The sequence below is a fragment of the Sceloporus occidentalis genome, unplaced genomic scaffold (genome assembly GCF_023333645.1).
Source record: "Sceloporus occidentalis isolate IW3139 unplaced genomic scaffold, rSceOcc1.0.p SCAF_114, whole genome shotgun sequence".
In the NCBI taxonomy this organism is placed as follows: domain Eukaryota; kingdom Metazoa; phylum Chordata; class Lepidosauria; order Squamata; family Phrynosomatidae; genus Sceloporus; species Sceloporus occidentalis.
In genome coordinates, this window is record NW_028317094.1 from 317,927 (window position 1) to 342,192 (window position 24,266).

General features: G+C 45.1%; 1 protein-coding gene and 1 pseudogene across 1 annotated transcript; both read left to right on the top strand.

The window, feature by feature from the left end:
• Nucleotides 1-24,266, top strand: part of LOC149282427 (uncharacterized) — a 179,170-nt pseudogene that overhangs the window by 86,275 nt on the left and 68,629 nt on the right.
• LOC149282430 (uncharacterized) lies at nucleotides 12,176-13,301 on the top strand. Its single transcript, XM_089498141.1, has one exon. The coding sequence runs from the start codon at nucleotides 12,330-12,332 to the stop codon at nucleotides 13,299-13,301; it is 972 nt and encodes a 323-aa protein (XP_089354267.1). The 5' UTR covers nucleotides 12,176-12,329.

Consider the following 24,266-nt stretch of genomic DNA (forward strand, 5'->3'; position numbering starts at 1 on the left):
CGCCAAATATGTAACAGAAATTTCAGAAACTTAAATTTCTAGGATTTGCAGAACAAAGAATTGGCAAGAGGACCTAGTAATTGAAAATCCATAAGTTTATTTCCAATTGTCGACAAAGGAAAACAATGAACTCAGTGGAATTCAAGTTCAAAAAGCTGAGACCCCGAACAAGACAAAATGGCTCTTTTTATATTATTCAAGACAAAGAAGCTTCTTCAATACACCTGATTGGCTAATTACAATTTAAACATACAGAATTCTTACAATCAGAACAGAAATACATGCATACATTAAAACTGCATCATCACTCCTTACCCCCTCCTGTAGGAATTCAGTGGCTTTCCTCCTAACCTTGCTTCTGAATGTCAACTATGTATCCTTATCTCAGTAGTTTATGTTATGTCTTTTTACTGGTGCCAGCTTCCATCCAGGTCAAGACGCACTCCTTATTCCTTTGCTCTAGTTTCTCTAAACTCCAAGCCTTTATTTCCACCACACCATGAGTAAGATCATACTGGATCAATTTGAATCTGAGTACTGAGGGTGTGGACAAGCTCCTTGTAAGTGTGAAGAGGAGAACTTGCCCTCCCGACCCTTGCCCTTTTTATATCACCTGAGATATATCATAGATGCATCTCTTAGTTAGGGCTATTTTCCATCATGCTTAAAAGAAGCAGTGTTACAGACATTTATGGAAAAGCCCTCCCTAGATCCCTTGGAGATGAACAATTACAGACCGGTCTCCCGTCTTCCATTTCTAACCAACATAATTTTGAGGACAGTTGCTCTTCATCTCCAAGCGGTCTTGGATGAAACAGATTATCTGGACCCATTTCAAACTGGCCTCAGGATGGGATACAGAGTCGAAACTGTTATGGTTGCCTTAGTAAATGATCTTTGCTTCAAGGGGTGGGGGGTGGGGGGTGGAATGTAACTTACCAAACTTCAAGCTGTATTATTATTATGCAGCTTGTCTCAAATGGTTAGAAGAATGGTTCAAATTAGAAAACAAGAATTTACTGAATATAGAAAAAGCTAACCTGAATCTTGGTATACATGAGTATATGTGGTATGCAAAACCAAAAGATAATAATACTTTTAACCATCATGTTATAAGAAGATCATTGCTTAAAGTATGGTATAAAATGAGACATCAATTTTGGGTGTCATTGCAAGAAGCCTATTACAATTGAACAAAGGACAAAGATACTTCATGGCTAAGATATGGAGATTTAATGAACAAAACACCAAAAGGAAAATACAGTATGAAATCTATGGAAGAACTTAATGAAAAAGGAAACATGAAGGATTGGTTTTTATACAACCAATTAAACAGTCGTTTTAAGGCAGATAATAAAGCTCCTGGGTTAATGATGGATAACAATGCAATAGATAAAATTATGATGGACAAAAAAGGTAAACACATATCCAAATATTATAAGCTATTAAAAGAAAGAGATCTAGAAGATGAAATTATTAAACATAGCATGGTAAGATGGGCACCTGATATAAATGAAACTATAACTATAGAGGAATGGGGAAAATCATGGAAAGGAAGAAATAAATTCACCCTGTGTCAAAACTATAAAGAAAATGATATCAAATGTTATACAGGTGGTATCTAACATCCCAAAAAACCCACTAGATATACAGAACTGGTAATACTAAGTGCTGGAAATGCGGGGAACCCGAGGGAAGCTTCTTTCATATTGGTGGACATGCATTAAAGCTAAAGGATTCTGGCAAAGGATTCATGGAACCATCCAAAACATTCTGGATATAAATATTCCCTTTGAACCAAATTTATTTTTACTAAACATGACACACAACATAAAGTCAGTAAAATACAATATAATTGTTTTATATATGGTCTCATGTGCAAAGATCTTATTTGTTCAAGTTTGGAAATCTGCAATTAATCCTTCTATAGAAGATTGGTTGATTAAGAGCCCTCCCCCCGACCACCATCTTGAGGGGGAGAGACGAGGCCTGGCCTGGCAAGACTAAGAGCCCTCCTCCCGACCACCATCTTGAGGGGGAGAGACGAGGCCTGGCCTGGCAAGACTAAGAGCCCTCCCCCCGACCACCATCTTGAGGGGGAGAGACGAGGCCTGGCCTGGCAAGACTAAGAGCCCTCCTCCCGACCACCATCTTGAGGGGGAGAGACGAGGCCTGGCCTGGCAAGACTAAGAGCCCTCCCCCCAACCACCATGTTGAGGGGGAGAGACGAGGCCTGGCCTGGCAAGACTAAGAGCCCTCCTCCTGACCACCATCTTGAGGGGGAGAGACGAGGTCTGGCCTGGCAAGACTAAGAGCCCTCCTCCCGACCACCATCTTGAGGGGGAGAGACGAGGCCTGGCCTGGCAAGACTAAGAGCCCTCCCCCCGACCACCATCTTGAGGGGGAGAGACGAGGCCTGGCCTGGCAAGACTAAGAGCCCTCCCCCCGACCACCATCTTGAGGGGGAGAGACGAGGCCTGGCCTGGCAAGACTAAGAGCCCTCCTCCCGACCACCATCTTGAGGGGGAGAGACGAGGCCTGGCCTGGCAAGACTAAGAGCCCTCCCCCCGACCACCATCTTGAGGGGGAGAGACGAGGCCTGGCCTGGCAAGACTAAGAGCCCTCCTCCCAACCACCATCTTGAGGGGGAGAGACGAGGTCTGGCCTGGCAATACTAAGAGCCCTCCTCCCAACCACCATCTTGAGGGGGAGAGACGAGGCCTGGCCTGGCAAGACTAAGAGCCCTCCCCCCGACCACCATCTTGAGGGGGAGAGAGGCCTTGCCATTTTTTGTATTGTATTGCAATTTTTACTGTACACCGCTATGATCATTGCGGAATAGCGGTCTATAAATAAAACATTATTATTATTATTATTATTATTATTATTATTATTATTAAGATACATGAAGCTAGAAATATGGATATAGTATCTGCCTTACTAAGAGGGAAACCAAAAGAATATTTAGAAATGGAATGGAGTTGTCTTAAAACATTTGAAGAAACGGGTGATACCATTCTGTTAAATTAATAGTTACTATTTGGTCGATATTTGGTAATTTAAATACTATCATGGGAATATCTCAGTGTAATAAACATTTTTGAAAGTAAAAAAAGGAAGACCCACATCGTTGTTGTGGGGAGCGCCACACACTGAGTTGTATAGCCACATTCTGTGCTACTCCTGGCTTTGCTGCAGGTGAGCGATTGACAGTTCGAGGGTGGCGACACGCTCCAATGCTGCAATGGTCAAAGGAAGTGTTTAGACTTTGCTTGTTGTTTCTTGCTCCCTTCACCCTTAAATGTAGGGGCCATTCAGAGTACATTTTACCCTGCTTCCCAAACCGGTTTAAAAGTTGGAAGTTCACACTCGCGCCGATTCTAACACAACTCTATCAGGGGCTTGCACAAGAGATCCAGGGCAAATCCCCCTTAGCACGGCTTTTCTGAAAGCAGACTATTGACCCTTTCTTTTTGGAAACAACCGGCTCTTCCCTGCTGACGGCAAATATGAACTCAGCCCCGGTTATGATCAGATCAAGTTCAGGGGGTAGATTGCCCCGATTGAGGTAAAGGGTAGTAGGAACTTGTTTCCGGGGAGATTCGATATGGGGGCACCTGGATCTGCCCAGTTCTGTCCAGGGCAAATGAGGGAGTGGGAATGGGGCCTTTGTGAAGGTGGGGGGACTGGCCTTCCTGGTGCTGGGCCTCCAGGTGAGCGATGCATTGGGCAAGGAGTCCCTCTCCTCATCGCCTGCAGCCTCTGGTTCCGCTGGAGGCAGGGCCTCTTCTCCAGCATCACCTGGAACAATGGACCAGAACAATGGACAACAACAGATGGATGTGTCCATATATGTATATATGCGGAGGTATGTCTATCTAAATGCACTCAGACTTATACCTTAATTTGAACACCTACTGGCTGCAGAAATGAGCTCCAGTGCCTGAAGGCAACTCATAACCGTTTCAAGTCTCTAAACATAAATCTTGCATAGAACATGTCTTTGCATACATAACCATAGATATCTGTCTGAACATGTGCATCTTCACACACACGTAGTTATATACATATGTGTATGTATATATAATTTTACCTGTGTGTGTAAAAATATATGTGTGTGTGTGTGTGTGTGTATCATATATGTATATATATTATTAATTGTCTATATAGCTATCTGTAGCGTTATGGCAACCATCCTAGGAGAAGGAAAACTCTAATCCCAAACCCAGGCAGATGGTGCTCATCTAAACCTGTAAGGTCAACCATCTAAATGAAGGAAACTCTAATCAAACCTACGACCCGAGGATCTCGCTGCCACCGTCCATGCTTGTCAAGGCATGAGCAGTCGAACCTCTGGTTTAAAGGGTGAGGCCAGTTCTGTGCACGCTGTGCTGCACCAGAAAAATCCATTGCACAGGCTTGAAGGATACATTCAACGTCATCAACGCGCTTGTAGAAAGCACGGATGAGTCCTTCCTGAATCTTCATTTGCGAAGTAAACCCAAGAAGAGAAGATATACCTATATACATATATATTTTCATAAGCCAACCTTCAGGGTGATGGGGTGTACCCCCATTGTCTTCCTCCTCCGGGCGAGGTGGACTCCGCATGGCTGCCCTGTGACGCCTCCCCTGGCGGTCAGTGTGGAGGAAAGAGGAACAGGAGACACAAGTGCAGAAATGAGCTCAGGTGCCTCAAGACAACCAATCATAGCACCCCATTACAGAAAATGTCAACAAGCAAGACTCACCTGCAGCGGCATTGAGGTCCAGTATAGGACCCCCAGCCAGCATCCAGAGATGCCACATCTCATCAAAAACTGGAGGTTTGTGGCATGGTGCGCAGCTGTTGCCATGCTCACGCATGGCAAGATAGAAGGCCGTCCTCATCACCTTCACCTTGGAGGCCACCTGCATCTGTGACCTCTCAAACCCCTTCTCCTCATCTTTCTGGCAATCTTTGAGTAGATTATGAGGTCCAGGTCCACATTCCTCGCCAGACAGTGATAGAGGTACTGGACCTCCACATCTGTCCAGCGATTCCACTCTCTGGGTATTGTCTCTGGGCAGAGTAAAGCAAATACTCCCAGCCTAAGGCCCCAAAACTCACCTCAGGAGTTTGGGCCTGTGAGGGCAACCTTTCTATTGTGGCCGGTGCTTGGGACTTTTGTTACTCCACCACTGCCACCAAAATATGTGTGAGGCACACCAAAGATTTTAAGCTATAGGTAGCGTTGCTGTTTTTAACCTCACCACGATCCAAGTGAGGTTTAAAATAAAAACAAAGGCTTATTGTAATACAGGATGGAATAAATATAACTCGTTTCAAAGCTTGTTCAATATGAATAAATAATTAGTGCTACCAAATTCCCTTCTAGGGCCCAATCCCCATAGACTATCGACACAGTTAAGGTACGCAACCCATCCCTCTCTTTCCTAGAGTCTGTTTGCAACCCAAGTCCTTCCCTTTGGACTCAAGGGAAACCCCGTTTCCAGTCCCTCAGGAGGACTGCTAACAACCCAAGCCCTCACACTGCCTTGGCTAGAGCCTTCCCCTCAGAGTCCAAAGTCCCAACTGGACTCTTCTCCAACTGACAGCCACCGGTTGGTTTTCCCCTCTTCTCATCCAGCACCTGATTGGCTGAGCTCTGGCTGCCTTTTCATTGGTCAGCTTGAGGCTCTATTCGCCACAGGGCCTTCCCACGCAAACCTTTTGCTGGACAGCAGATGGCGCTGTAGGAGGCTTTTGCGCATGCGCCAAAAACTCCAGGCTTGCTGGAAAAACTATTGATGGGTTTTAACGTGAAATATAGATATAGATATAGATATATGGATTATATATGATGATAATATATATACACACACATACACACACACACATACACACAGAGTGGACCCTTGTTGTAGGTCGAGGTTTGGTTCCAAGATCCCAGTTGTATAATGGGATGCTCAAGTCCCATTGACTATAATGAGAGAGCAAAATGGAGTCCGTAATAAAAACTGGAAAATCAAGGTTTGATATTTTGTATTTATACTGTTGTGGAACTTTTTCTGGCTGTGGATGCTATAAAAAATCCATGTTTAAGAAGGGCAGACTGTATAAGTATAATATATAGAAGAATATATAAGTACATATAATATTATCAAAGTCAGTCCTAGTTAGGCATCAGAGAGTCCACACGGGAGAGAAGCCATACAAATGCCAGCATTGTGGGGAATGTGTTTCTATGAAGTCAAGCTCCATCACCTCCCTTGATCTTTTTAGGAAGGAGTTAAAGACCTTTCTCTTCCGACAAGCTTTGGCCCATGTGCCCTGATTACATGCTGTTCTCCCCTGATATGCAATGGTTCTAACTAGCTAGTTTGTCTTCTTTGGTTTTAACGCTTGTTGTAGATTTTATAGTGTTTTAAAGTATTGGGTTATTTTATGATGTTTTTATACTGTATGTTTTTATATTGCATATTGTGCTACATTTTTTTCCTTTGCTGTACCCCGCTTTGATCTATTTTTGGAAAAGTGGGTTATAAATAACAATTATTATTATTATTATTACTAGTGACACATCAGAGAGTCCAGACAGGAGAGAAGCCACAAAAATCCCAGTAGTGAACTAGCATTATTTTTGTCAGTAAGGAATGCAAAGATTATATTTCCAATCCAGTGGTGCTAAGAAAAGGCCCTTGTGATTTTGCTTTTACGTTTTGTCTGTCCATATGTCTGTTTATGTTTTAAAGTTATATTTTGTTAAGATTAGGTTTTCATTGCTAATAGTAAAGATAATTGCTTTGGGTTGTAAATTTGGCTGGGGATTGTGGGTCATGGTATGGGTTGGGTAGAGGGGGGTTGGGATTTGTTGCCTCTGGCTAGAATAAACACACACATTTATATATACTCTTCTACTTGCATTCAATTTAAACATAAGCAAATGCATGGAGAAATATGGAGGTACATATGAATGCACATTGATGCACCTGCGCATGTATACACCCCCCATGTTCTGGTCAACATCAGCATGTATATATAATCATAACTGTGTATATGTTTACTTCCGGTCATAACAGCATAACTGCCCTGCAATTACTGTAATTGGAAATTTATAGTTTGTGATGTTTTTATGATATGTATTTTACACATGATTGCCTCCTGAGGACACTCTGAGGGCTGCCATTGGCTGGAATCCCCTCCCTCCCTCCATCCCTGGCCCTGATTGGCCGGAACCCCGGTCCGTCCCACCATCCTTGGCCCTAATTGTCTGGAATCCCAGTCCCTCCCAACATCCTTGGCTCTGATTGGCTGGAGTCCCTGTCCCTCCCACCATCCTTGGCCCTAATTGGCTGGAGTCCCCGTTGCTCCCATCATCCCTGGCCCTGATTGGATGGAATCCAATTTTGTGTTCTGGTGGCCATTTTGTGTCACTTGTGACTGTTGGGAATAATGTTCCGGAACCTTCTCTGAGCCTCAGTTGAACAAAGGCTCCTCTTTCTCTCCTGAGGCTCCAGAGTCAGAAGGAGGCCAGGCTCCTTGGGCCAAAAGGAAGGAAGTGTGTCCCTTTGAGTGTCTTTTGTGTCTCTTTTCTGAAGAGGGTTTTCTTATTACAAAGCTCTGCTCCTTCTGGGGATCATGGGCTTTAAAAGGGATCAGAAATGGGGAGAATAGTTTTAATACAAGCCTTATTGTTCTTATTCTTCACAAACATTGGACTTTGGCTTCTAAGAGGAGGCTTGTCCCCCAAACAAGAAGCTCCTTTGGGAGGTTTTAAAAGTCTCCCCAGTTTCCTTATTAAGAGATTTTCAGGCAAGAAGGAAGCTGACTGACCAGACCATTTCATAGGACCAAATAAACATAGAAACAAACAAGAACAACAAAAATAAGGTTTGGAGACTAAAAGAAATTACATATTTTTTTAAAGGAAAACCATTATTAGGAGGGTAAAAACAAGAATTGGGTGCTTCTGCCCTTTTACAACCAACTCAGGCTGTATCTGCACTGCAGAAATAATCCAGTTCTAAAGGTAAAATCCCAGGATTCCATAGCACTGAGTGTTTAAAGCAGTGTCAAAGTGTCTTATTTCTGCAGTGTGGATGCAGCCTTCTTGGGAAAGGGGCTGATGATGGGGGAAAGCACTGGGGAACTCTGGAGGTTTCAGCAGATGTTTTATTTATTTATGTATTTATGATGCCCTCATTTCACATCTAGCTACAGGGACATAACCAGGGCCCTCTCCAATTCCCCATCCCCTCATCCTTCACCACTCTAATAAGGCATGGAGTATCTGTTGTGTAGAGGATCTGCAGTGAATCTATGCTAGGTCCAGGGGGCTTTGTTTGAAGCAGAGGGAGGAAGGGGATGCCCACCTCTGTATTGGCCCAAAGGAGGCATATGTCACTTGCGTGTGTCACCAGGAGGATGCTGTTATCTTTATTCCACATTATTTCCTGTTCTAGATCAGAGTCTGATTTGCAAATATCATATTGTTTTTATCCATTAGAAAGAGCTTTCTTAATTGTCTGTCAAAGAACCATGAAAGATCATAACCATGATCATTAGGATCTTCTCATGTCTTTATTCTATAACCAGTTCTATTTATTTGGATTAATTCTTTATAGGAGATCCAATTTGCATCCTTTTATGAATCTCTGGTCTCTTCTGTCAGGAACTTCATCTCGGCCCCCTTGGACACGGCTTTGGGACACCAAGTGCAAGACCACCAGGACCCGTGCCCACCTAATGGCCAACACAGAGGCCAAGCGGAGGGAGTTGGGCTCCAAGAGAAAGAGGATGCAGAGACACAAGAACGCTTTGGTGAGTTGAGGTTCTTGACTATTACTTTCATCTGTGTCACTGCTGGGCCAGCTCTTGAAAGCAGGAGGAGAACATACTCTCCCAATTTAGCAGAGACAGTCCTGGTTAATCCTCTGTCACCCCACTTTTTCAGGGGCTTTTAAAAATGTCCCGGTTGCTCTCTTATCCTCCCATTTCCCCCCTTCTTAGCTCACTTCAGTTCCTGAGTGCCATTCAGTTTGCCCCCCATCAACTCAAAAGTGGGGAGAGGAGAGGAAGGAAGGAAGCAGGGTATTGCCCTTCCCAGGAGGCTGAAGCAAAAGCAAACTGCTGTGCCCTTCCTAGCTTGTGTGATCTTCCTCATAAATAACTTTGGCCATCTCCACCGCCTTCTGGATTGCTTATCCACATGTGTCTTGCTTTTCCAATCTGTGAAAAGTTGGGGGATGTGGGAGAACATCTCTGGATCTAAATTGGGGGTGGTCCCAGTGGACCTAAAGTCCAGATTGCTTCCCAGAAATGTTTTTTAATAATGACATTTTGTTCTAAAATTTGGCAAGAAATGGCTAGATGCACCATAATTCTTTGGTGGCTAAATGTACTGTAACTGTTGGGATAGTCAGTATCCTAATCCATCCTCAGTATCCCAGCCATGGCCTAAATTATATTGTATATTATATTGAAAGGATTCAAGACAAACTGGATCGCAAAGGCAGTAGCTTTTTTCTTGAGGACAGCATTTAAAGTTTATTTCCTGGACTGAATTCTAAAGTGATCAAATAATATTTGGATGCACCATGTGCTTTCCTCCCCTTTTTCTTAATCACTCTCTGGATGAGGGCTATTTTCTGTTGCAGGTGACCTTTGCGGATGTGGCTGTATATTTCACCGACGACGAATGGAAACTGTTGACAAAGAAGCAGAGGCTTATGTATAATTATATAATGATGGAGAATTATGAGAACGTGGCCTCTGTGGGTAAGGAACCGGAATCCACTAGCATTATAGAATCATAGAGTTGGAATAGACCACAAGGGCCATCCAGTTCAACCCACTTCTGCCATGCAGGAATACACATTCCAAGCACCATCCACCTCTGTTTAAAGACCTCCAAAGAAGAGGACTCCACCAAACTCTAAGGGAGTATATTCCACTGTGGAAGAGATCTTACTGTCCCAAGTTTCCTCCTAATGTTTAGGTGGAACCTCTTTCTATGTGGCTTGCATCCACTGTGGTGTCTCCTTTTTTTGTAGTAGCAGATAGCAAGGTTGCTCCATCCTCAATATGATGACCGTTTCCAATATTTAAACATGGATATCATATCCACTCTTAACTTTCTTTTCTTCAGGGTAAACATACCCAGCTCTCTAAGGTGCTTCTCATAGGGCTTGATGGTTTCCAGATCCTTCACCATTTTGGTTGCCCTCCTCTGGGCATGTTCCAACTGAATTGTGGAGCCCAGAACCAGACACAGGATTATTCCAAGTGAGGCCTGACCAAAGCAGAATAGAGTGGCACTATTACTTCCCTTGATCTAGAAACTATACTCATATTGATGCAGCCTAGAATCACATTGGCCTTTTTAGCTGCCGCATCACACTGTTGGCCCATGTTCAACTTGTGATCTACTTGGAGTCCTAGATCCCTTTCAAGTGTAGTTTAATTGTGATAGCAACATCCTGTAGAATATTTGAATTTGTAGTTTAGTGAGGCGCTATTAGAGAGACACCAAAGGAGAGGGGCCTTGGGGATTGTGAGGCAGCCACAAACCTGACAAATTTTAAGAAGTGGTTTGAGAGAACTTCTGAGAATCGACTCAAATCCTTGTTTGTAGACATATTTAGGGGTTCCATTAAGCAATTATGAGTAATATCTATGAAGGGAGGAAAGGGGGACACAAACCTGCTTTTCCTCTAATGTTTCTTTTCCAACTTGAGCTTAGCTCCATGGTTGATTCCAGAGGCTATTTGTTACCCAAAATGCTGGAGTCTGGGAAGGACACCCGCAAGAGCTATGTTTTTAGGGGAATGTGGTACTTAGCTGAAAGCAGACATATAGTTTGGTTGGAGCAAAAGTAACCTTGGGATTCAGCTCAACTCTACCAGGCCCGGAAGCACACAGAACTCCAAAGGCATTTGAAATAGGTTTTTATGTTTTATTAGGGGAAAAGCAATATACACACATGTACAGATATAGGTGTTCACACACACACACACACACACACAAGAACTAGTAACAAAGGTGGGTGAAAAGTGTGAGGCTTTGCTAATGGTAAAACTTTACCTAGATGGACATTGATTGCAATAGCTGAGGGTCCAGAAAGGGGAGAGAAGTCAGTAACATCCATGGCAAGTGGGGCTGGTGAGTGTAGTGAGGTGTTTAGCAATGTAAACCGACAGACTGTCTGTCTTTAATTGGACTGATGTCAAAGAACAGCCAGTCACGGCAGATATTTATTCTGTGATTGTTTCTTGGGGTCAGAAACCAAGTGTTCAGAAAGGTTTATATCATTTTAGAAAGATTCCTGGGGGAGAGAATGGTTTGAAACCAAATTGAATATAATGGGTGCTTGGTGGAAATATCTCAGACAAAAAGGATTAGCACATTGGCTCTTGGGTCCTTCTTGGCTCTGAATTCCTATTGCGTTCAAAAGCCAATATACAGTGCAATCCGAGGGTGACACTCCCAGATGCAGCTCAACAATAACATAGCAAAATATGGAAACAAATATCCAGACATAGATATTGGCAATGCACTGACCACTTTTCACTTAAAAATAAATCAGAAACACAATTCATTTCAATTAAATCCTTGGAGGTTCTCTATCTCGAGTTGCAAAATAATACAAATATTTGCAAGCTCTACTCTGACTTTCATCAACTTCACCATGTCTTGCTCACACAACTCCAATCCAATCCACACCAATCTGCATGTGAGCTGTATACTGGTTGTGAGTTATCTCCTGGAGCCAAACAGCATGAAGGGACCTCTGCAGTTAGCTTCCATCATGCCTTGGGCTCTGACTCAGCACTCTATGACAGTCTCACAGGATATGATGCCGCCTGTCAATCAAAGTATTTTTGCACATGTTTAATGGAATATTATTTCAACAGTCCTTTGACTATCTGCTTCCACTGATTCCCTCATCAAAGTTCCCTCAAACTCTTCTTTGGTAGCTCCTATGAGTAAGGATACAATCATTATATGGATTTGGGGGCATCCAGAACAGGGTCATGCTCAGGTCACTCACATCAACTTTATTAATTTAATCTCAAATAGGGAGGGGGGAATGTGGGGCTAAATCTTGGGGTAACATCTTCCTCTCTTAATGCTGAGATTGTCTTGTCTGTCATTTTCCTTGTTTACAGAATCACTTGTCAGTCATGAGAGAATCCACACAAGAAAGAAGGCACATAAATGTCAGCATTGTGGGAAAAATTTTGCTTACAAGTCAGTCCTAGTGGCACATCAGAGAATCCACACTGGAGAGAAGCCATACAAATGCCACCATTGTGGGAAATGTTTTGCCTACAAGTCAGTCCTTGTCATGCATCGAAAAGTTCACACCGGGGAGAAACCATACAAATGCCAACGTTGTGGGAAATGTTTTCCTCAGAAGTCAAGCCTAGTGACACATAAGAGAGGCCACACAGGAGAGAAGCCGTACAAATGCCAACATTGTGGGAAATGTTTTGCCTACAAGTCAGTCCTTGTCATGCATCGAAAAGTTCACACCGGGGAGAAACCATACAAATGCCAACGTTGTGGGAAATGTTTTTCTCAGAAGGCACACCTAGTGACACATAAGAGAGGCCACACAGGAGAGAAGCCGTACAAATGCCAACATTGTGGGAAATGTTTTTCTTTGAAGGCAGTCTTAGTGAGACATCAGAGAATCCACACAGGAGAGAAGCCATACAAATGCCAGCATTGTGGGAAATGTTTCTCCCAGAAGTCAAACCTAGTGACACATAAGAGAGGCCACACAGGAGAGAAGCCGTACAAATGCCAACATTGTGGGAAATGTTTTTCTTTGAAGGCAGTCTTAGTGAGACATCAGAGAATCCACACAGGAGAGAAGCCATACAAATGCCAGCATTGTGGGAAATGTTTCTCTCAGAAGTCAAACCTAGTGACACATAAGAGAGGCCACACAGGAGAGAAGCCGTACAAATGCCAACATTGTGGGAAATGTTTTTCTCAGAAGACAGACCTAGTGACACATAAGAGAGGCCACACAGGAGAGAAGCCGTACAAATGCCAACATTGTGGGAAATGTTTCTCTCAGAAGTCAAACCTAGTGACACATAAGAGAGGCCACACAGGAGAGAAGCCGTACAAATGCCAACATTGTGGGAAATGTTATTTTCAGAAGTCAAGCCTAGAGAGACATCAGAGAATCCACACAGGAGAGAAGCCATACAAATGCCAGCATTGTGGGAAAGGTTTTTCTTGGTGGTCAAACCTAGTGAGACACAAGAGAATCCACACAGGAGAGAAGCCACACAAATCCCAGTAGTGAATTAACATTACTTTTTGTCAATAATGAATACAAAAAATATATTTTCCATCCAGTGGTGCCAAGAAAAGGCCCTTGTGATTTTGTTTGTAAGCTTTGTCTGTCGATATGTCTGTTTGTGTTTTAAAGTTGTATTTTGTTAATTTTAGGTTTTAATTGCTAATAGTATAGATAATTACTTTGGGTTGTAAATTTAGCTGGGGATTGTGGGTTGTGGTATAGGTTAGGTAGTTCGGGGGCTGGGATTTGTTATAGATGTGTAGAATAGTTATGGGAATGATAGCTTTTGCAATGTGGGGGATGTTGGCTGAAGAAAGTTTGGGGGCAGGTATTGACAGAAAGGGATAGTTTCTGGAAATGGCAAAGGGGGGCTTGTTAATTGTGGGGCAGAGACTGGGAATTGGAGGTGGGGATAGGTTTGGAAGAGGGGGGAGTTATAGGTGTTGGGGTTTTGATGTACTGTTTGCTTGGCGTGGGCAGTTCTGGCTTAAACACTGGATTTCTATGTGTTCTCAATAAAGTTCTTTGCTTTTTCAACACATTGGACTCTTTGATGCACAGAAGTTCTGAATTTGCCCGAAACTGACCTTTTCTTCTCTCCTCAGTCCTCAGCTCCATTCCCAGCCATAAGAACAGCAGAGGCAAACACACACACACACACACACACACACACACACACAAGCATACAGGATACACAGAGAGAACTATATTTCCAAAGCAGAGCCTTCCTTTCCTGCCTTTCCCTCCTGAGTCCAGCTCTGCACCTTGGGCTCCGTTGCGGTCTCCTCAAAGGAAGGAAGGGGAGGCTGCTGAACCCGCAGAGCATAACTTCCTTTCCTGCAAAGGCCTCCAGAGGAATAAGCAGCAGCATCTAGGCCCTGGCAATCCCTGCGCATGCTGAGGAGGGGCATCAAGGGGGATGTTGAGGTCACCCAGGACCAAAAGCCTAGGCAAATCCAGCAGCAGCACAAAGACCAGTTGTGTTAGCTCCGCTGGGGAATCTGTTAAAGAACAGGGCAGACAGTAAACCCACAGAATCCCCAGAGTTTCCCTAGTCTTTAAGCTGAGGCAAATACATTTGATGTGGTCCATCGTATGGCTAGGTATCCTGGCCAAAGCAAGATTGTCTTTATGGACCAAAGCGACGTCCCCTTACCTGCTCACTGATGGAGAACCCGGCTGGTAAGGCCTGATCCCAGGTGGCAGAGCTATCATCACCCAGCCAGGTCTCCGTGAAGCAAGCCAGGTCAGCCTCTTCCTCCAGTAGGAGATCCTGGACTATCTGCATTGTATTTTTGACTGACCTGGCATTACACAAGAGAAGGGAAAGGTTCTGTGGTTGATTTGGTATGCTCTCCAGCTCTTTTGGGATAGCGGGGTGAATGGAAGGGGAGAGAGATATCTGTCAGGCTCCTAACTGCAGCCCCTCTTGCAACACAAAAGGCAGTATTTTAAAAAAGATCAGCTTTTATTGAAGGAAATACATGCAATAGAAGTGACTTTTTTGTCAGGAATGAAAGAAAGTATACATATATCACTTTTATAACCATATCAATTAACCTGACCCCATTAACCAATAAAGCTAATTAACTGGATAGCCCTTTCCCACACAGTGTCCTTCCATCCGGGATTCTGGCAGCGTTTCTAAAAACAATTAAGCTCTCATGTGCCTTTTCTCAATCACTGCACCTGTGACTTTCGACCACAGAACTCAGCCACACAACAGTTTAATTAACATTATGGCTTAACTATATATATATATATATATATATATATATATATATATATCCCATCAATCCCAATCTAATATGATACTATATGAAAATATAATAAGCATAAACACATAACAACAGAGACCAGTCTTTTAAACTCAAGCCTCTGTTAGAAGGGTGATTCCCACACATTCCAATCCTAGCAAACAAGGACATTCTTTAGCCATGATCTCTCTACCTCTTTCTAGTATCTTCTATTAAAGCACATATTAAAACATATTATTTTAACCCACCATAAATCCCATCTATCTTAACTCTAATCTAAACCTATAACCTTTATGGCATAAATCCCAAATTAATAAATGCATGAATAAAGCTATTCATGACATATTGTGACTTCAGTCTGATGCTCCTTGGATGAAGGATTGAGACAGTACTATTGTGACTTCAGGGTGGTGCTCTTTACCTGAAGGATTGGGACTGGCCCATTGCAACCTCAGGCTGATGCTCCTTGCCTGAAAGACTGAGACGGGAGTATTGTCACTTCAGACTGGTGCTGTATACCTGAAGGATTGGGACTGGCCCATTGCGTGTCAGAAACAGTGTATAAGGGTTCTGTCATAAAGAGTAAAATATTAGGGTTTGGTTATTAAAGTAGGAGTTATAGTTGTAGTTCATAGTAGGTAGTGTAGAGTGATGGGTTATAGAGAGCATGTAGGGGGAAATGTTAGAAGGACAGATCGAGTGGCTTTTAGATGAAGGCAGGCACTTGGAGAGGAGGATGGGGTTGCAGCTGTAAATGGTTATCAAGGAAGAGTGAAGCTAGCTTGGGAACACTGCTCTTCAAGGTGAGGCTGTCTGGGAGAAGGGAAGGGAAGTATAGACAACCTTGGGATCTATGCAACCTCCGCTTGTGTTGCTTTAGCTTGGGAATTGGGGGCTGGCTTAGGGAGGGGTTGAACAAGGTCCTTTGGACTTCAGACTTCGCAAAAAGGTGTTAATGGATGTTTCTGCTTGGATTCATCAATAAAGCTGCTCTTGTTTCAAATGGGTTTTATTTTTTGAGCACAGGACTGACTCCAGATCTCACCGTTTGCAAAGTATCACACTTTTAACTCCAAAGGAGACCCAGGAACAAGAAGAGCCTTGGAGAACCCGTTGGTTCTGGAGAGTCTGGTGGTGCCTTCTTCAGAGGAACTAGGAGCCAAGCCCAAGACTGGGAAACCTACTGAAGCTCACACCATCCAGGCCACCACTGGAGGATTTGGGTTTCCAGCCCCAGACTGGGGAAAGGAAGGGCGTTGGGGGCCAGAGTGACAGCCTGGGACCTGGCAGTGGGGGAGTCGCTTGATAGAAGAACCCCAGCAAAGATGAACTCCAGGTAGACGTTTATCGAATGGAGGAAGACAGAAAGGAAATGAAGGACCGTATGAAGTGGATGGTGTCCAAGTTAAAGATGTAAGACAAATGTGTGAGTTCTGACTTAAACCCAGAGGAGAAGAAGAAACAAGGAATGGTGTTTTAACACAAGCTAAAGAACTAAACAAGATGGTTCCGTGCAGAGCATTGATGTGAAGGAGGGATTTGGCAACTGAGACGAGGAAAGGCTGAGGAATTTGGAAACTGAAGTGGGGAGATGTTCAGGTGTGTCGAACTATGACCGGGAAGGTGCTTTTTCTCCTGAGTCACAATAAAGCAACTGACAGGACAATGGACTAATTTGAACAGAACAACCTGCCTTTGAACAGCTGTCTCCTCCCGAAAAGGAGAAGTTGAGTAATGGCGGCAATATTGCAAGACTTCAGCAACCAAAAGCCAGAGAGAAGAAAAGTATAAGGATCCTTAGCTTTCACCCTAATTTTGTTGGCACCAAAAGCGCGGCAACGATGTCATCTCCAGCCTTCGAGGACAACTGATCAATGTCCGGCGGAAGGAAAGTGTGTGTGAGTATTGTATGGATGTGTGAGTGAATGAAAGAGCTCTTGATAATCAATGCTTGTATTATGTTTGTGATTTAATAAATGTTACATGTATAGTGTTTAAACCCAAATTTGGTGTCTCACTATCTGTGTTAGCCCTGCTCTGAACAAGTCCACAGAAAGAGAAATTTTCATTACACGCTCTCAGGTTAAACAGGTTTCCCTTACAAACTTGGGCATAACAAAGATGTGCAGGAGGAAGATGTCAGAGGCGAACTGGGGGCAGCTGATGCTCCTTGCCTGAAGCATTGAGACTGTCCCATTGTGACTTCAGTCTGATGCTCCTTGCCTGAAGCATTGAGACTGTCCCATTGTGACTTCAGTCTGATGCTCCTTGCCTGAAGCATTGAGACTGTCCCATTGTGACTTCAGTCTGATGCTCCTTGCCTGAAGCATTGAGACTGTCCCATTGTGACTTCAGTCTAATACTCCTTGCTTGAAGCATTGAGACTGTCCAATTGTGACTTCAGTCTAATGCTCCTTGCCTAAAGCACTGAGACTGTCCCATTGTGACTTCAGTCTGATGCTCTTTGCCTGAAGCATTGAGACTGTCCCATTGTGACTTCAGTCTAATACTCCTTGCTTGAAGCATTGAGACTGTCCAATTGTGACTTCAGTCTGATGCTCCTTGCCTGTAGCATTGAGACTATCCCATTGTGACTTCAGTCTGATGCTCTTTGCTTGAAGCATTGAGACTGTCCCTTTGTTACTTCAGTCTGATGCTCCTTGCCTGAAGCTTTGAGAGTGTCCCATTGTGACTTTAGTCTGATGGTCCTTGCCTGAAGATTTGAGACAGTCCCATTGTGACTTCAGTCTAATACTCCTTGCTTGAAGCATTGAGACTGTCCAATTGTGACTTCAGTCTAATGCTCCTTGCCTGAAGCATTGAGACTGTCCCATTGTGACTTCAGTCTAATACTCCTTGCTTGAAGCATTGAGACTGTCCAATTGTGACTTCAGTCTAATGCTCCTTGCCTGTAGCATTGAGACTGTCCCATTGTGACTCCAGTCAGATGCTCCTTGCCTAAAGCACTGAGACTGTCCCATTGTGACTTCAGTCTGATGCTCTTTGCCTGAAGCATTGAGACTGTCCCATTGTGACTTCAGTCTAATGCTCCTTGCCTGAAGCATTGAGACTATCCCATTGTGACTTCAGTCTGATGCTCCTTGCCTGAAGCATTGAGACTCTTTGTCGCTGGGCCCCGAGCTCCTTCGGGGGGGGGGGGGGGAGAGGTGGCCCCATGGGTTCCATAACAAACAGTAGGGAGCCTGAAGTATGCTGCAAATAACTTTAATTAAACATAAACGTAGGCCCAAAGGCAACACAACTCTAGCAGTTCAACACACTGCCAAAAAGAAAGTAAAGTCTCATCAATGCGTGGCTACCTGGCCGCTTGGTTCTCTTCACCTGGCTAGGGCTGCCTAAGGAGCTCCGGTGTCCGTGTCAGCTAGGGCAGTCCCAGGCTCCTGACTAAGGCATCCCCAGGTTCCCCGGTCTGGAGGCCAACACCAGCCCCTAATATCCCACAACAGCCGGGGTCCAGGATGGATTACCGGTCGGGCTTGATATGGTTCAGGGTCATCAGCCGTGAGATGAGCCCACAGAGGCCGCCAATTTTCGCCTGACAGATGCGCCTCACCTCGCCTGCCAGGGCCTGCATGCTGACCTCTGAAGTGGCACTGGTTAATCTCAGCTGTGAAGGTGTCCCACACGCGAGCTTCTACCTCTGCCTTGTATCCGGTCTGTCCTCCGTCCCACAACGCATTAAGCCCCACAGACTCTGCCTTCCACCCCCCATTGCCTCTGGCGTTTCCCCTTTTCTATCCCCTAGCCCCGCCCTTTCGTCGGCCTCCTCCCCAGATACAGCTACTTCTCTTTCCGCAGGCCCAACTTCGCCCCTCTGGGCGTCCTTTGGGTCCTCCAGGGCGCCGTCTTCTATGGCGGGATCCCAACCCGGCTGCTCATCCTCCTCTACCCTCTGACACTGTTCCATTGTGACTTCAGTATGATGCTCCTTGTCTGAAGCTTTGAGACAGTCCCATTGTGACTTCAGTCTGATACTCCTTGCCTGAAGCTTTGAGACTGTCCGATTGTGACTTCAGTATGATGCTCTTTGCCTTAAGCTTTGAGACTGTCCCATTGCGGTTTCCAAATGCTTCACCATTTTAGTCGCCCTCCTTTGGAGGTGCTCCAGTTTCTCAATATCCTTTTTGAATTGTGGTGCCCAAAACTGGACACAGTATTCCACGTGGGACCTGACCAGAGCAGAATAGAATGGCACTATTACTTCCCTTGATTTAGACACTATACTTCTATTGATGCAGCCTAAAATTGCAGTGGCCTTTTTAGCTGCTGCATTGCACTGTGGACTAATATTCAGCTTGTGGTCTACTTGAACTCCTAGATCCATTTCATACGTATTTTCATTCATCCAGGTGACCTCCATCCTATATCGGTGCATTCCATTTTTCTGCCCTTAATGCAGTACCTTACATTTCTCCGTGTTGAATTTCATTTTGTTAGCTTTGGACCAGCTTCCTAGTCTATTCAGGTCATTTTGAATTTTGATCCTGTCCTCTGGGGTATTAGCTACTCCTCCTAATTTGGTGTCATCTGCAAATATAAGTATGGCCCCAATTCTGTCATCCAAGTCATTGATAAAGATGTTGAATAGCACTGGGCCCAGGACAGAACCCCACTGGACACCCCACTGGTCACTTCTCTTCAGGATGAAAAGGAGTCATTGTTGAGCACTCTTTCGGTTCGGCTGGGCAACCAATTACAAATCCATGTAATGTTACCTTGTCTAGCTTGTTTCATGTTTTTGTTTTATATACTGTTTAATTTGGTTAACTGCTATTAGTGAATTGCCAAGAGTGGCCACCAGATGGCGCTCCAGGATAGAAGTTGGTGAGAAGCCCAAGGAGGCTGCAGTGCCCTGAGTATCCACAAGAGGGCGGCGCTGTATTAGGAATGTTCTTGATTGATAAAACCGAAGTCTATGGGGACTAATGTGATTTTCCCATTGGCTCCCCATTCCTGAGGGGGCGTGGCCTCCTTCCCTTTACCTGGACCTTCCTCCGCTCCCATTGGCTGCCTATTCCCCACGAAAGGTTTCAGCCTTATCCCAGCAACAACAGAGCGAACAACGATCCCCCCCCTCAGTTGCCCTGAAAGCGAAAGGACCACAGGAAGGAAAAGGGGGGAATTGCAGCGCTGCATCATGGGAAATTTGCAACCGGGGGGTTTGCGGTGTTGAAACAGAGCAGAAGCGAAGCTGCATTCCACACCAGACCAATTCGGAGTGGAATCGGAGTGAGCTTGGAAGCGATTTCTGTGCATTCGCTTGCTACCGGTTTTCCCCAAAATGAGGGGTCACTTTGGAATCATTGCGGAAGCCCCACGGAAGGAGCCCCCATAGAAAAGAATCACCTGTGATAACACTCACATTATTGCATGAATTTGCATCATTGGACCCACGGTGACTTCGGATCTGAGTTGCAAAGAGCTGCAAAAACCTCCGTGTGATAAACATAGTCTTTGAGATTTCACAAGGCTCTGTGGTTTTAGGAACAAGAAACTGATTATCATAATTGTTGTTGATAATAATAATAATATCCCATTCTCCCTCATAAGGGGACACATATGAAATTACAAGTTTGAGAAAACAAACTCTCCTTTCCTGGCATTTGCACCCATTGCTCCGTCTCCCGGTCTCCTCTGCTGGGAGGAGGGAGAGCGTGGAATTCTGGGAAAGGCTGGCGGTTGGCTTGGAGCCTGAATAGGGTTCTAGAAGGCTGATGGCTTTGACCGTTGGCTGCTTAGGAAGAAGAAGGGCTCCTTCTGGGTTTCCTTGGCAGGAAAGGGAAGGTGGGGGCCGCGAGATGGCGATGGGAGACCCCCAAATTTGGTTCCTCTGTGAGAAGGATGGCTAAAGGGAAGAGCCCCCAATTTGGAGCCAAGGATGGGGGTCTGGAGGTTCTTCTGTAGGGAGGCAGCTTTGGGGGCTTGAAGCAAGGAAGCCCCCTCCTCCTCCCCTCTTCTCCGGCTGCCAGGCCTCCTCTCCTCTCTTGGGAGTCTCTGTGGGGCCATGAGATTTCGGAAAGGGATCCAAGAGAATCAAAGGGAGGCTGGGACCAAATAACCTCAGAATATGATCAAGATTGCAAGGTTCTTTCTGAGGAAGGAGAGGCAAACTAGGAGAGGCTGCAGCTGTTTGCTTTTGCCTGAGCCTCTGGGAAGGGCCCCTCTTCTCCTTTCTCCTTGGCTGTCTTCATGGAGGACAGACTCCTTTTGCCCTTTGGACTCAGTTTGCAGCAATGGCAGTGAGCTGAAGAGAAGGGGAGAAATGGCAGCAGGAGGAGGAAACTGTGGCCTTTGAAGAGCAGCTGAAAAGGTGGGAGGCAGAGGATGAACCAGGGGAGGGTCCCTGCCAAACTGGGAGAGTTGGACCTGGGCCTGGAAATGGAGGAGGAGAAGGGGGCTTCTAAAATGACCTCCATGGGTGAGGAAGCTGGGCGAAGTCCATGACATACAATGGCCCAGTGAAACGATGTCCATGTTGTAGGAGTCAGTGTGGCCTAGTGGTTTGAGCATAGTGGAACTACGACTCTGGAGATCAGTGTTTGAATCCCAGCTGCAACATAGAAACTCACTGGGTGAATGAGCAAGTCATACTCTCTCAGCCTTAGCGGAAGGCAATGGGAAACATTAAATATAGACATATAATATTGCAGTTGCTATGGTTGTTGTTACTGGGTAGTTGTTGTTGTTGTTATTGCTGTCTATCTATACATTATGATTTTATGTAGATTATTGGAAGAAAAAATAAATAAAAAATAGACCCATTAATATCAATCAGACACATGAGTCCTACCCAGCCCTCCTCCTATTGACATCTTTGGGAGTGATGAAGGCTGGGGCCAACCCTACGACTCCAATCTTAGCCCCATTTTCTAGAAATTAAGGGGATGTACAGGCCGCCCCTTTTAGCACCAGATCAAGGCCATGGCAAACACATTGCTTTTTGCGGCTCCTTTTTGCACTATGATAAGGTTACGCCGTGGCCTTTCTGTGGGGCAAAACGGAGCTCCTTTCTGCGCTGCGGAAAAAGTGCCATATCCGCCAACAGTGTGGCTTTTCTGGACTGCTTTGGCACTGCGTCATCTGGATGTAGCACCAGAGGAACGCCATGTCGTCACCTGCGATGTGGTGCAGTGTGCAGCGTCACACCGGCATGTGGGAAGAGTCAGGGAGTGCGCTGTGCAGACGCCATCTTCACCCTCATGCCGGCTAACGATGCTGGTCTCTATGCCCCAAAAGGCCCAGTGAACTGTCTTAGTCTTTCGGCATTCACAAGATTCTCTCTCTGCGGGTTTGGAGGCGAGACTCCCTCTCTTTCTTGCCAAGATAGAGACTTGTTCAGGGAAGGCTTGCCATGGCCTTCCCCTGAGGCTGAGAGAGTGTGACTCCCCCAAAGCCACCCAGTGGATTTCCATGGTCCCATTTCTCTCCCCCCCCCCATAACTCCTTCCTCCTTCCCACACTTTGGCCCTATTCTTCCATATCCACCCACCTTTGCCTCCCTTCCCATCACTTGTTGTTGTTGTGTACCTTCAAGTCCTTTCTGCCTCCTCGCCACCCGCTCATGGTGTTTTCTTGGCAAGGTTTGTTCAGAGGAGGCTCACCATGGCCTTCCTCTGAGGCTGAGAGAGTGTGATGCCCCACCCAGTGGATTTCCATGGCCGAGCTGGGATTTGAACCCAGAGTCATAGTCCAATCAATGCTCAAACAACTAGTCCACACTGGCTCCAACAATCCACTTTAAAAGCTTGGTCTTTTTCCCAGATGTCTTCACCGCAAAGGAAGGCACCACAAAATGGAAGACATTCAAGAAAAAGGGAGGACAGGACTCAAGAAAAGCTCCAAACACTCCTAGAAATGTTAATGCATGCTTCTTAGTCATGCTCAAAATGGAGGATGCTTTAGAATACCTCCTGGACAGAAGGTTGGAATGGAGGACATGTCCTGGAAGAGGAGGAGGTCTGTCCTGCCCTGAGGTGAACCTACCATGGGGTTTTCCTGGCAATATGAGTTCAGAGAAGCTTTGCCATGGCCTTCCTTTGAGGCTGAGAGAGTGTGGCTTGCCAGTCTTGGTGGCTGTGCCTACTATGTGTCTTTTCTTTCTCAACCTGGAGCCATTCCCATCCTTTTTTCATAGGCTGCATCTACACTGCAGAAGTAATGCAATTTGACACCGCTTTAACTGCTCTGGCACCATGCTATGGAATCCTGGGATTTAAATTTTGGGAGGAGAATTCGCCTTCTCAGTCAGAGAGCAGTGGAGCCACAACAAACTACAAATCCCAGGGCTCCATAGCATGGAACCCGCAGGATGACCAGATGTCCTCTTTTTCTGGGGTATACCTTACATTTCAGTCTTCTGTCCAGGAGGAATTCCAAAAATGTCCTCCCTTTTGAGCATCACTAAGAAGCATGAATTTATATTTATATGAGGGGTTTCAGCTTTTACTGGTCATGTCCTCCATTTTACTTGAAAGTCCTACATTTTGCGGTGCCTTGTCCTCCTTTGCGGTTAGTACAACTGGTCACCATGGGAGCCAAAGGCGGCTAAAGTGGTGTCAAACTGCAGCCCTGGCCCTCTCACCTGGTGACTCTACTGGTTTTCTTTCTTGTGACACCCTTTTCTGCCCCTTGGGTGAAGATTTTTCATTTTTAGGGGTCATACATGGACCACTACTACCCCATAAATTCATGGGATGGGACCCAGATTTTTCCACATCATTAGAATGAATAATGCTTCCAGATTGCAAAAGGGATATGTGTGCATTAGTCGCCATTCCAAATATCACAGCAGTCAATTAATCTGTAAAAACCTAATTGGCTTTTTGACTAATTTGCAATACTGTGACGAGAGATTGGAACCTAAGTTTTATGTCATGTTTAGCTTTAACAAATGAAGCAGCGGAAATCAAGGAATGAAAATAATTATGAGGGGCGACGGGTGCCAAAATATTTCTCACCTAGGGTGGCAAAATACCTAGAGCCGGCCCTGAGAACAACTGTCCCCAAGCATCTCCATCTGGAATCTGCTTGAGAGATAGGACTAGAACCACCGCAACGCATTGCCCCCTATCCTCAATTTCCTTCTGGATGCCATGGTCGATGGTATCAAAAGTCGCTGAGAGATCTAAAAGCACCAGCAGGGTCACGCTTTCCCTGTTGATATTCAAGTGGAAATCATCTACTAAGG

Coding starts and splice junctions, on each gene's coding strand:
- LOC149282430 (XM_089498141.1), top strand. CDS start 12,330: ATGCATCGAAAAGTTCACACCGGGGAGAAACCATACAAATGCCAACGT.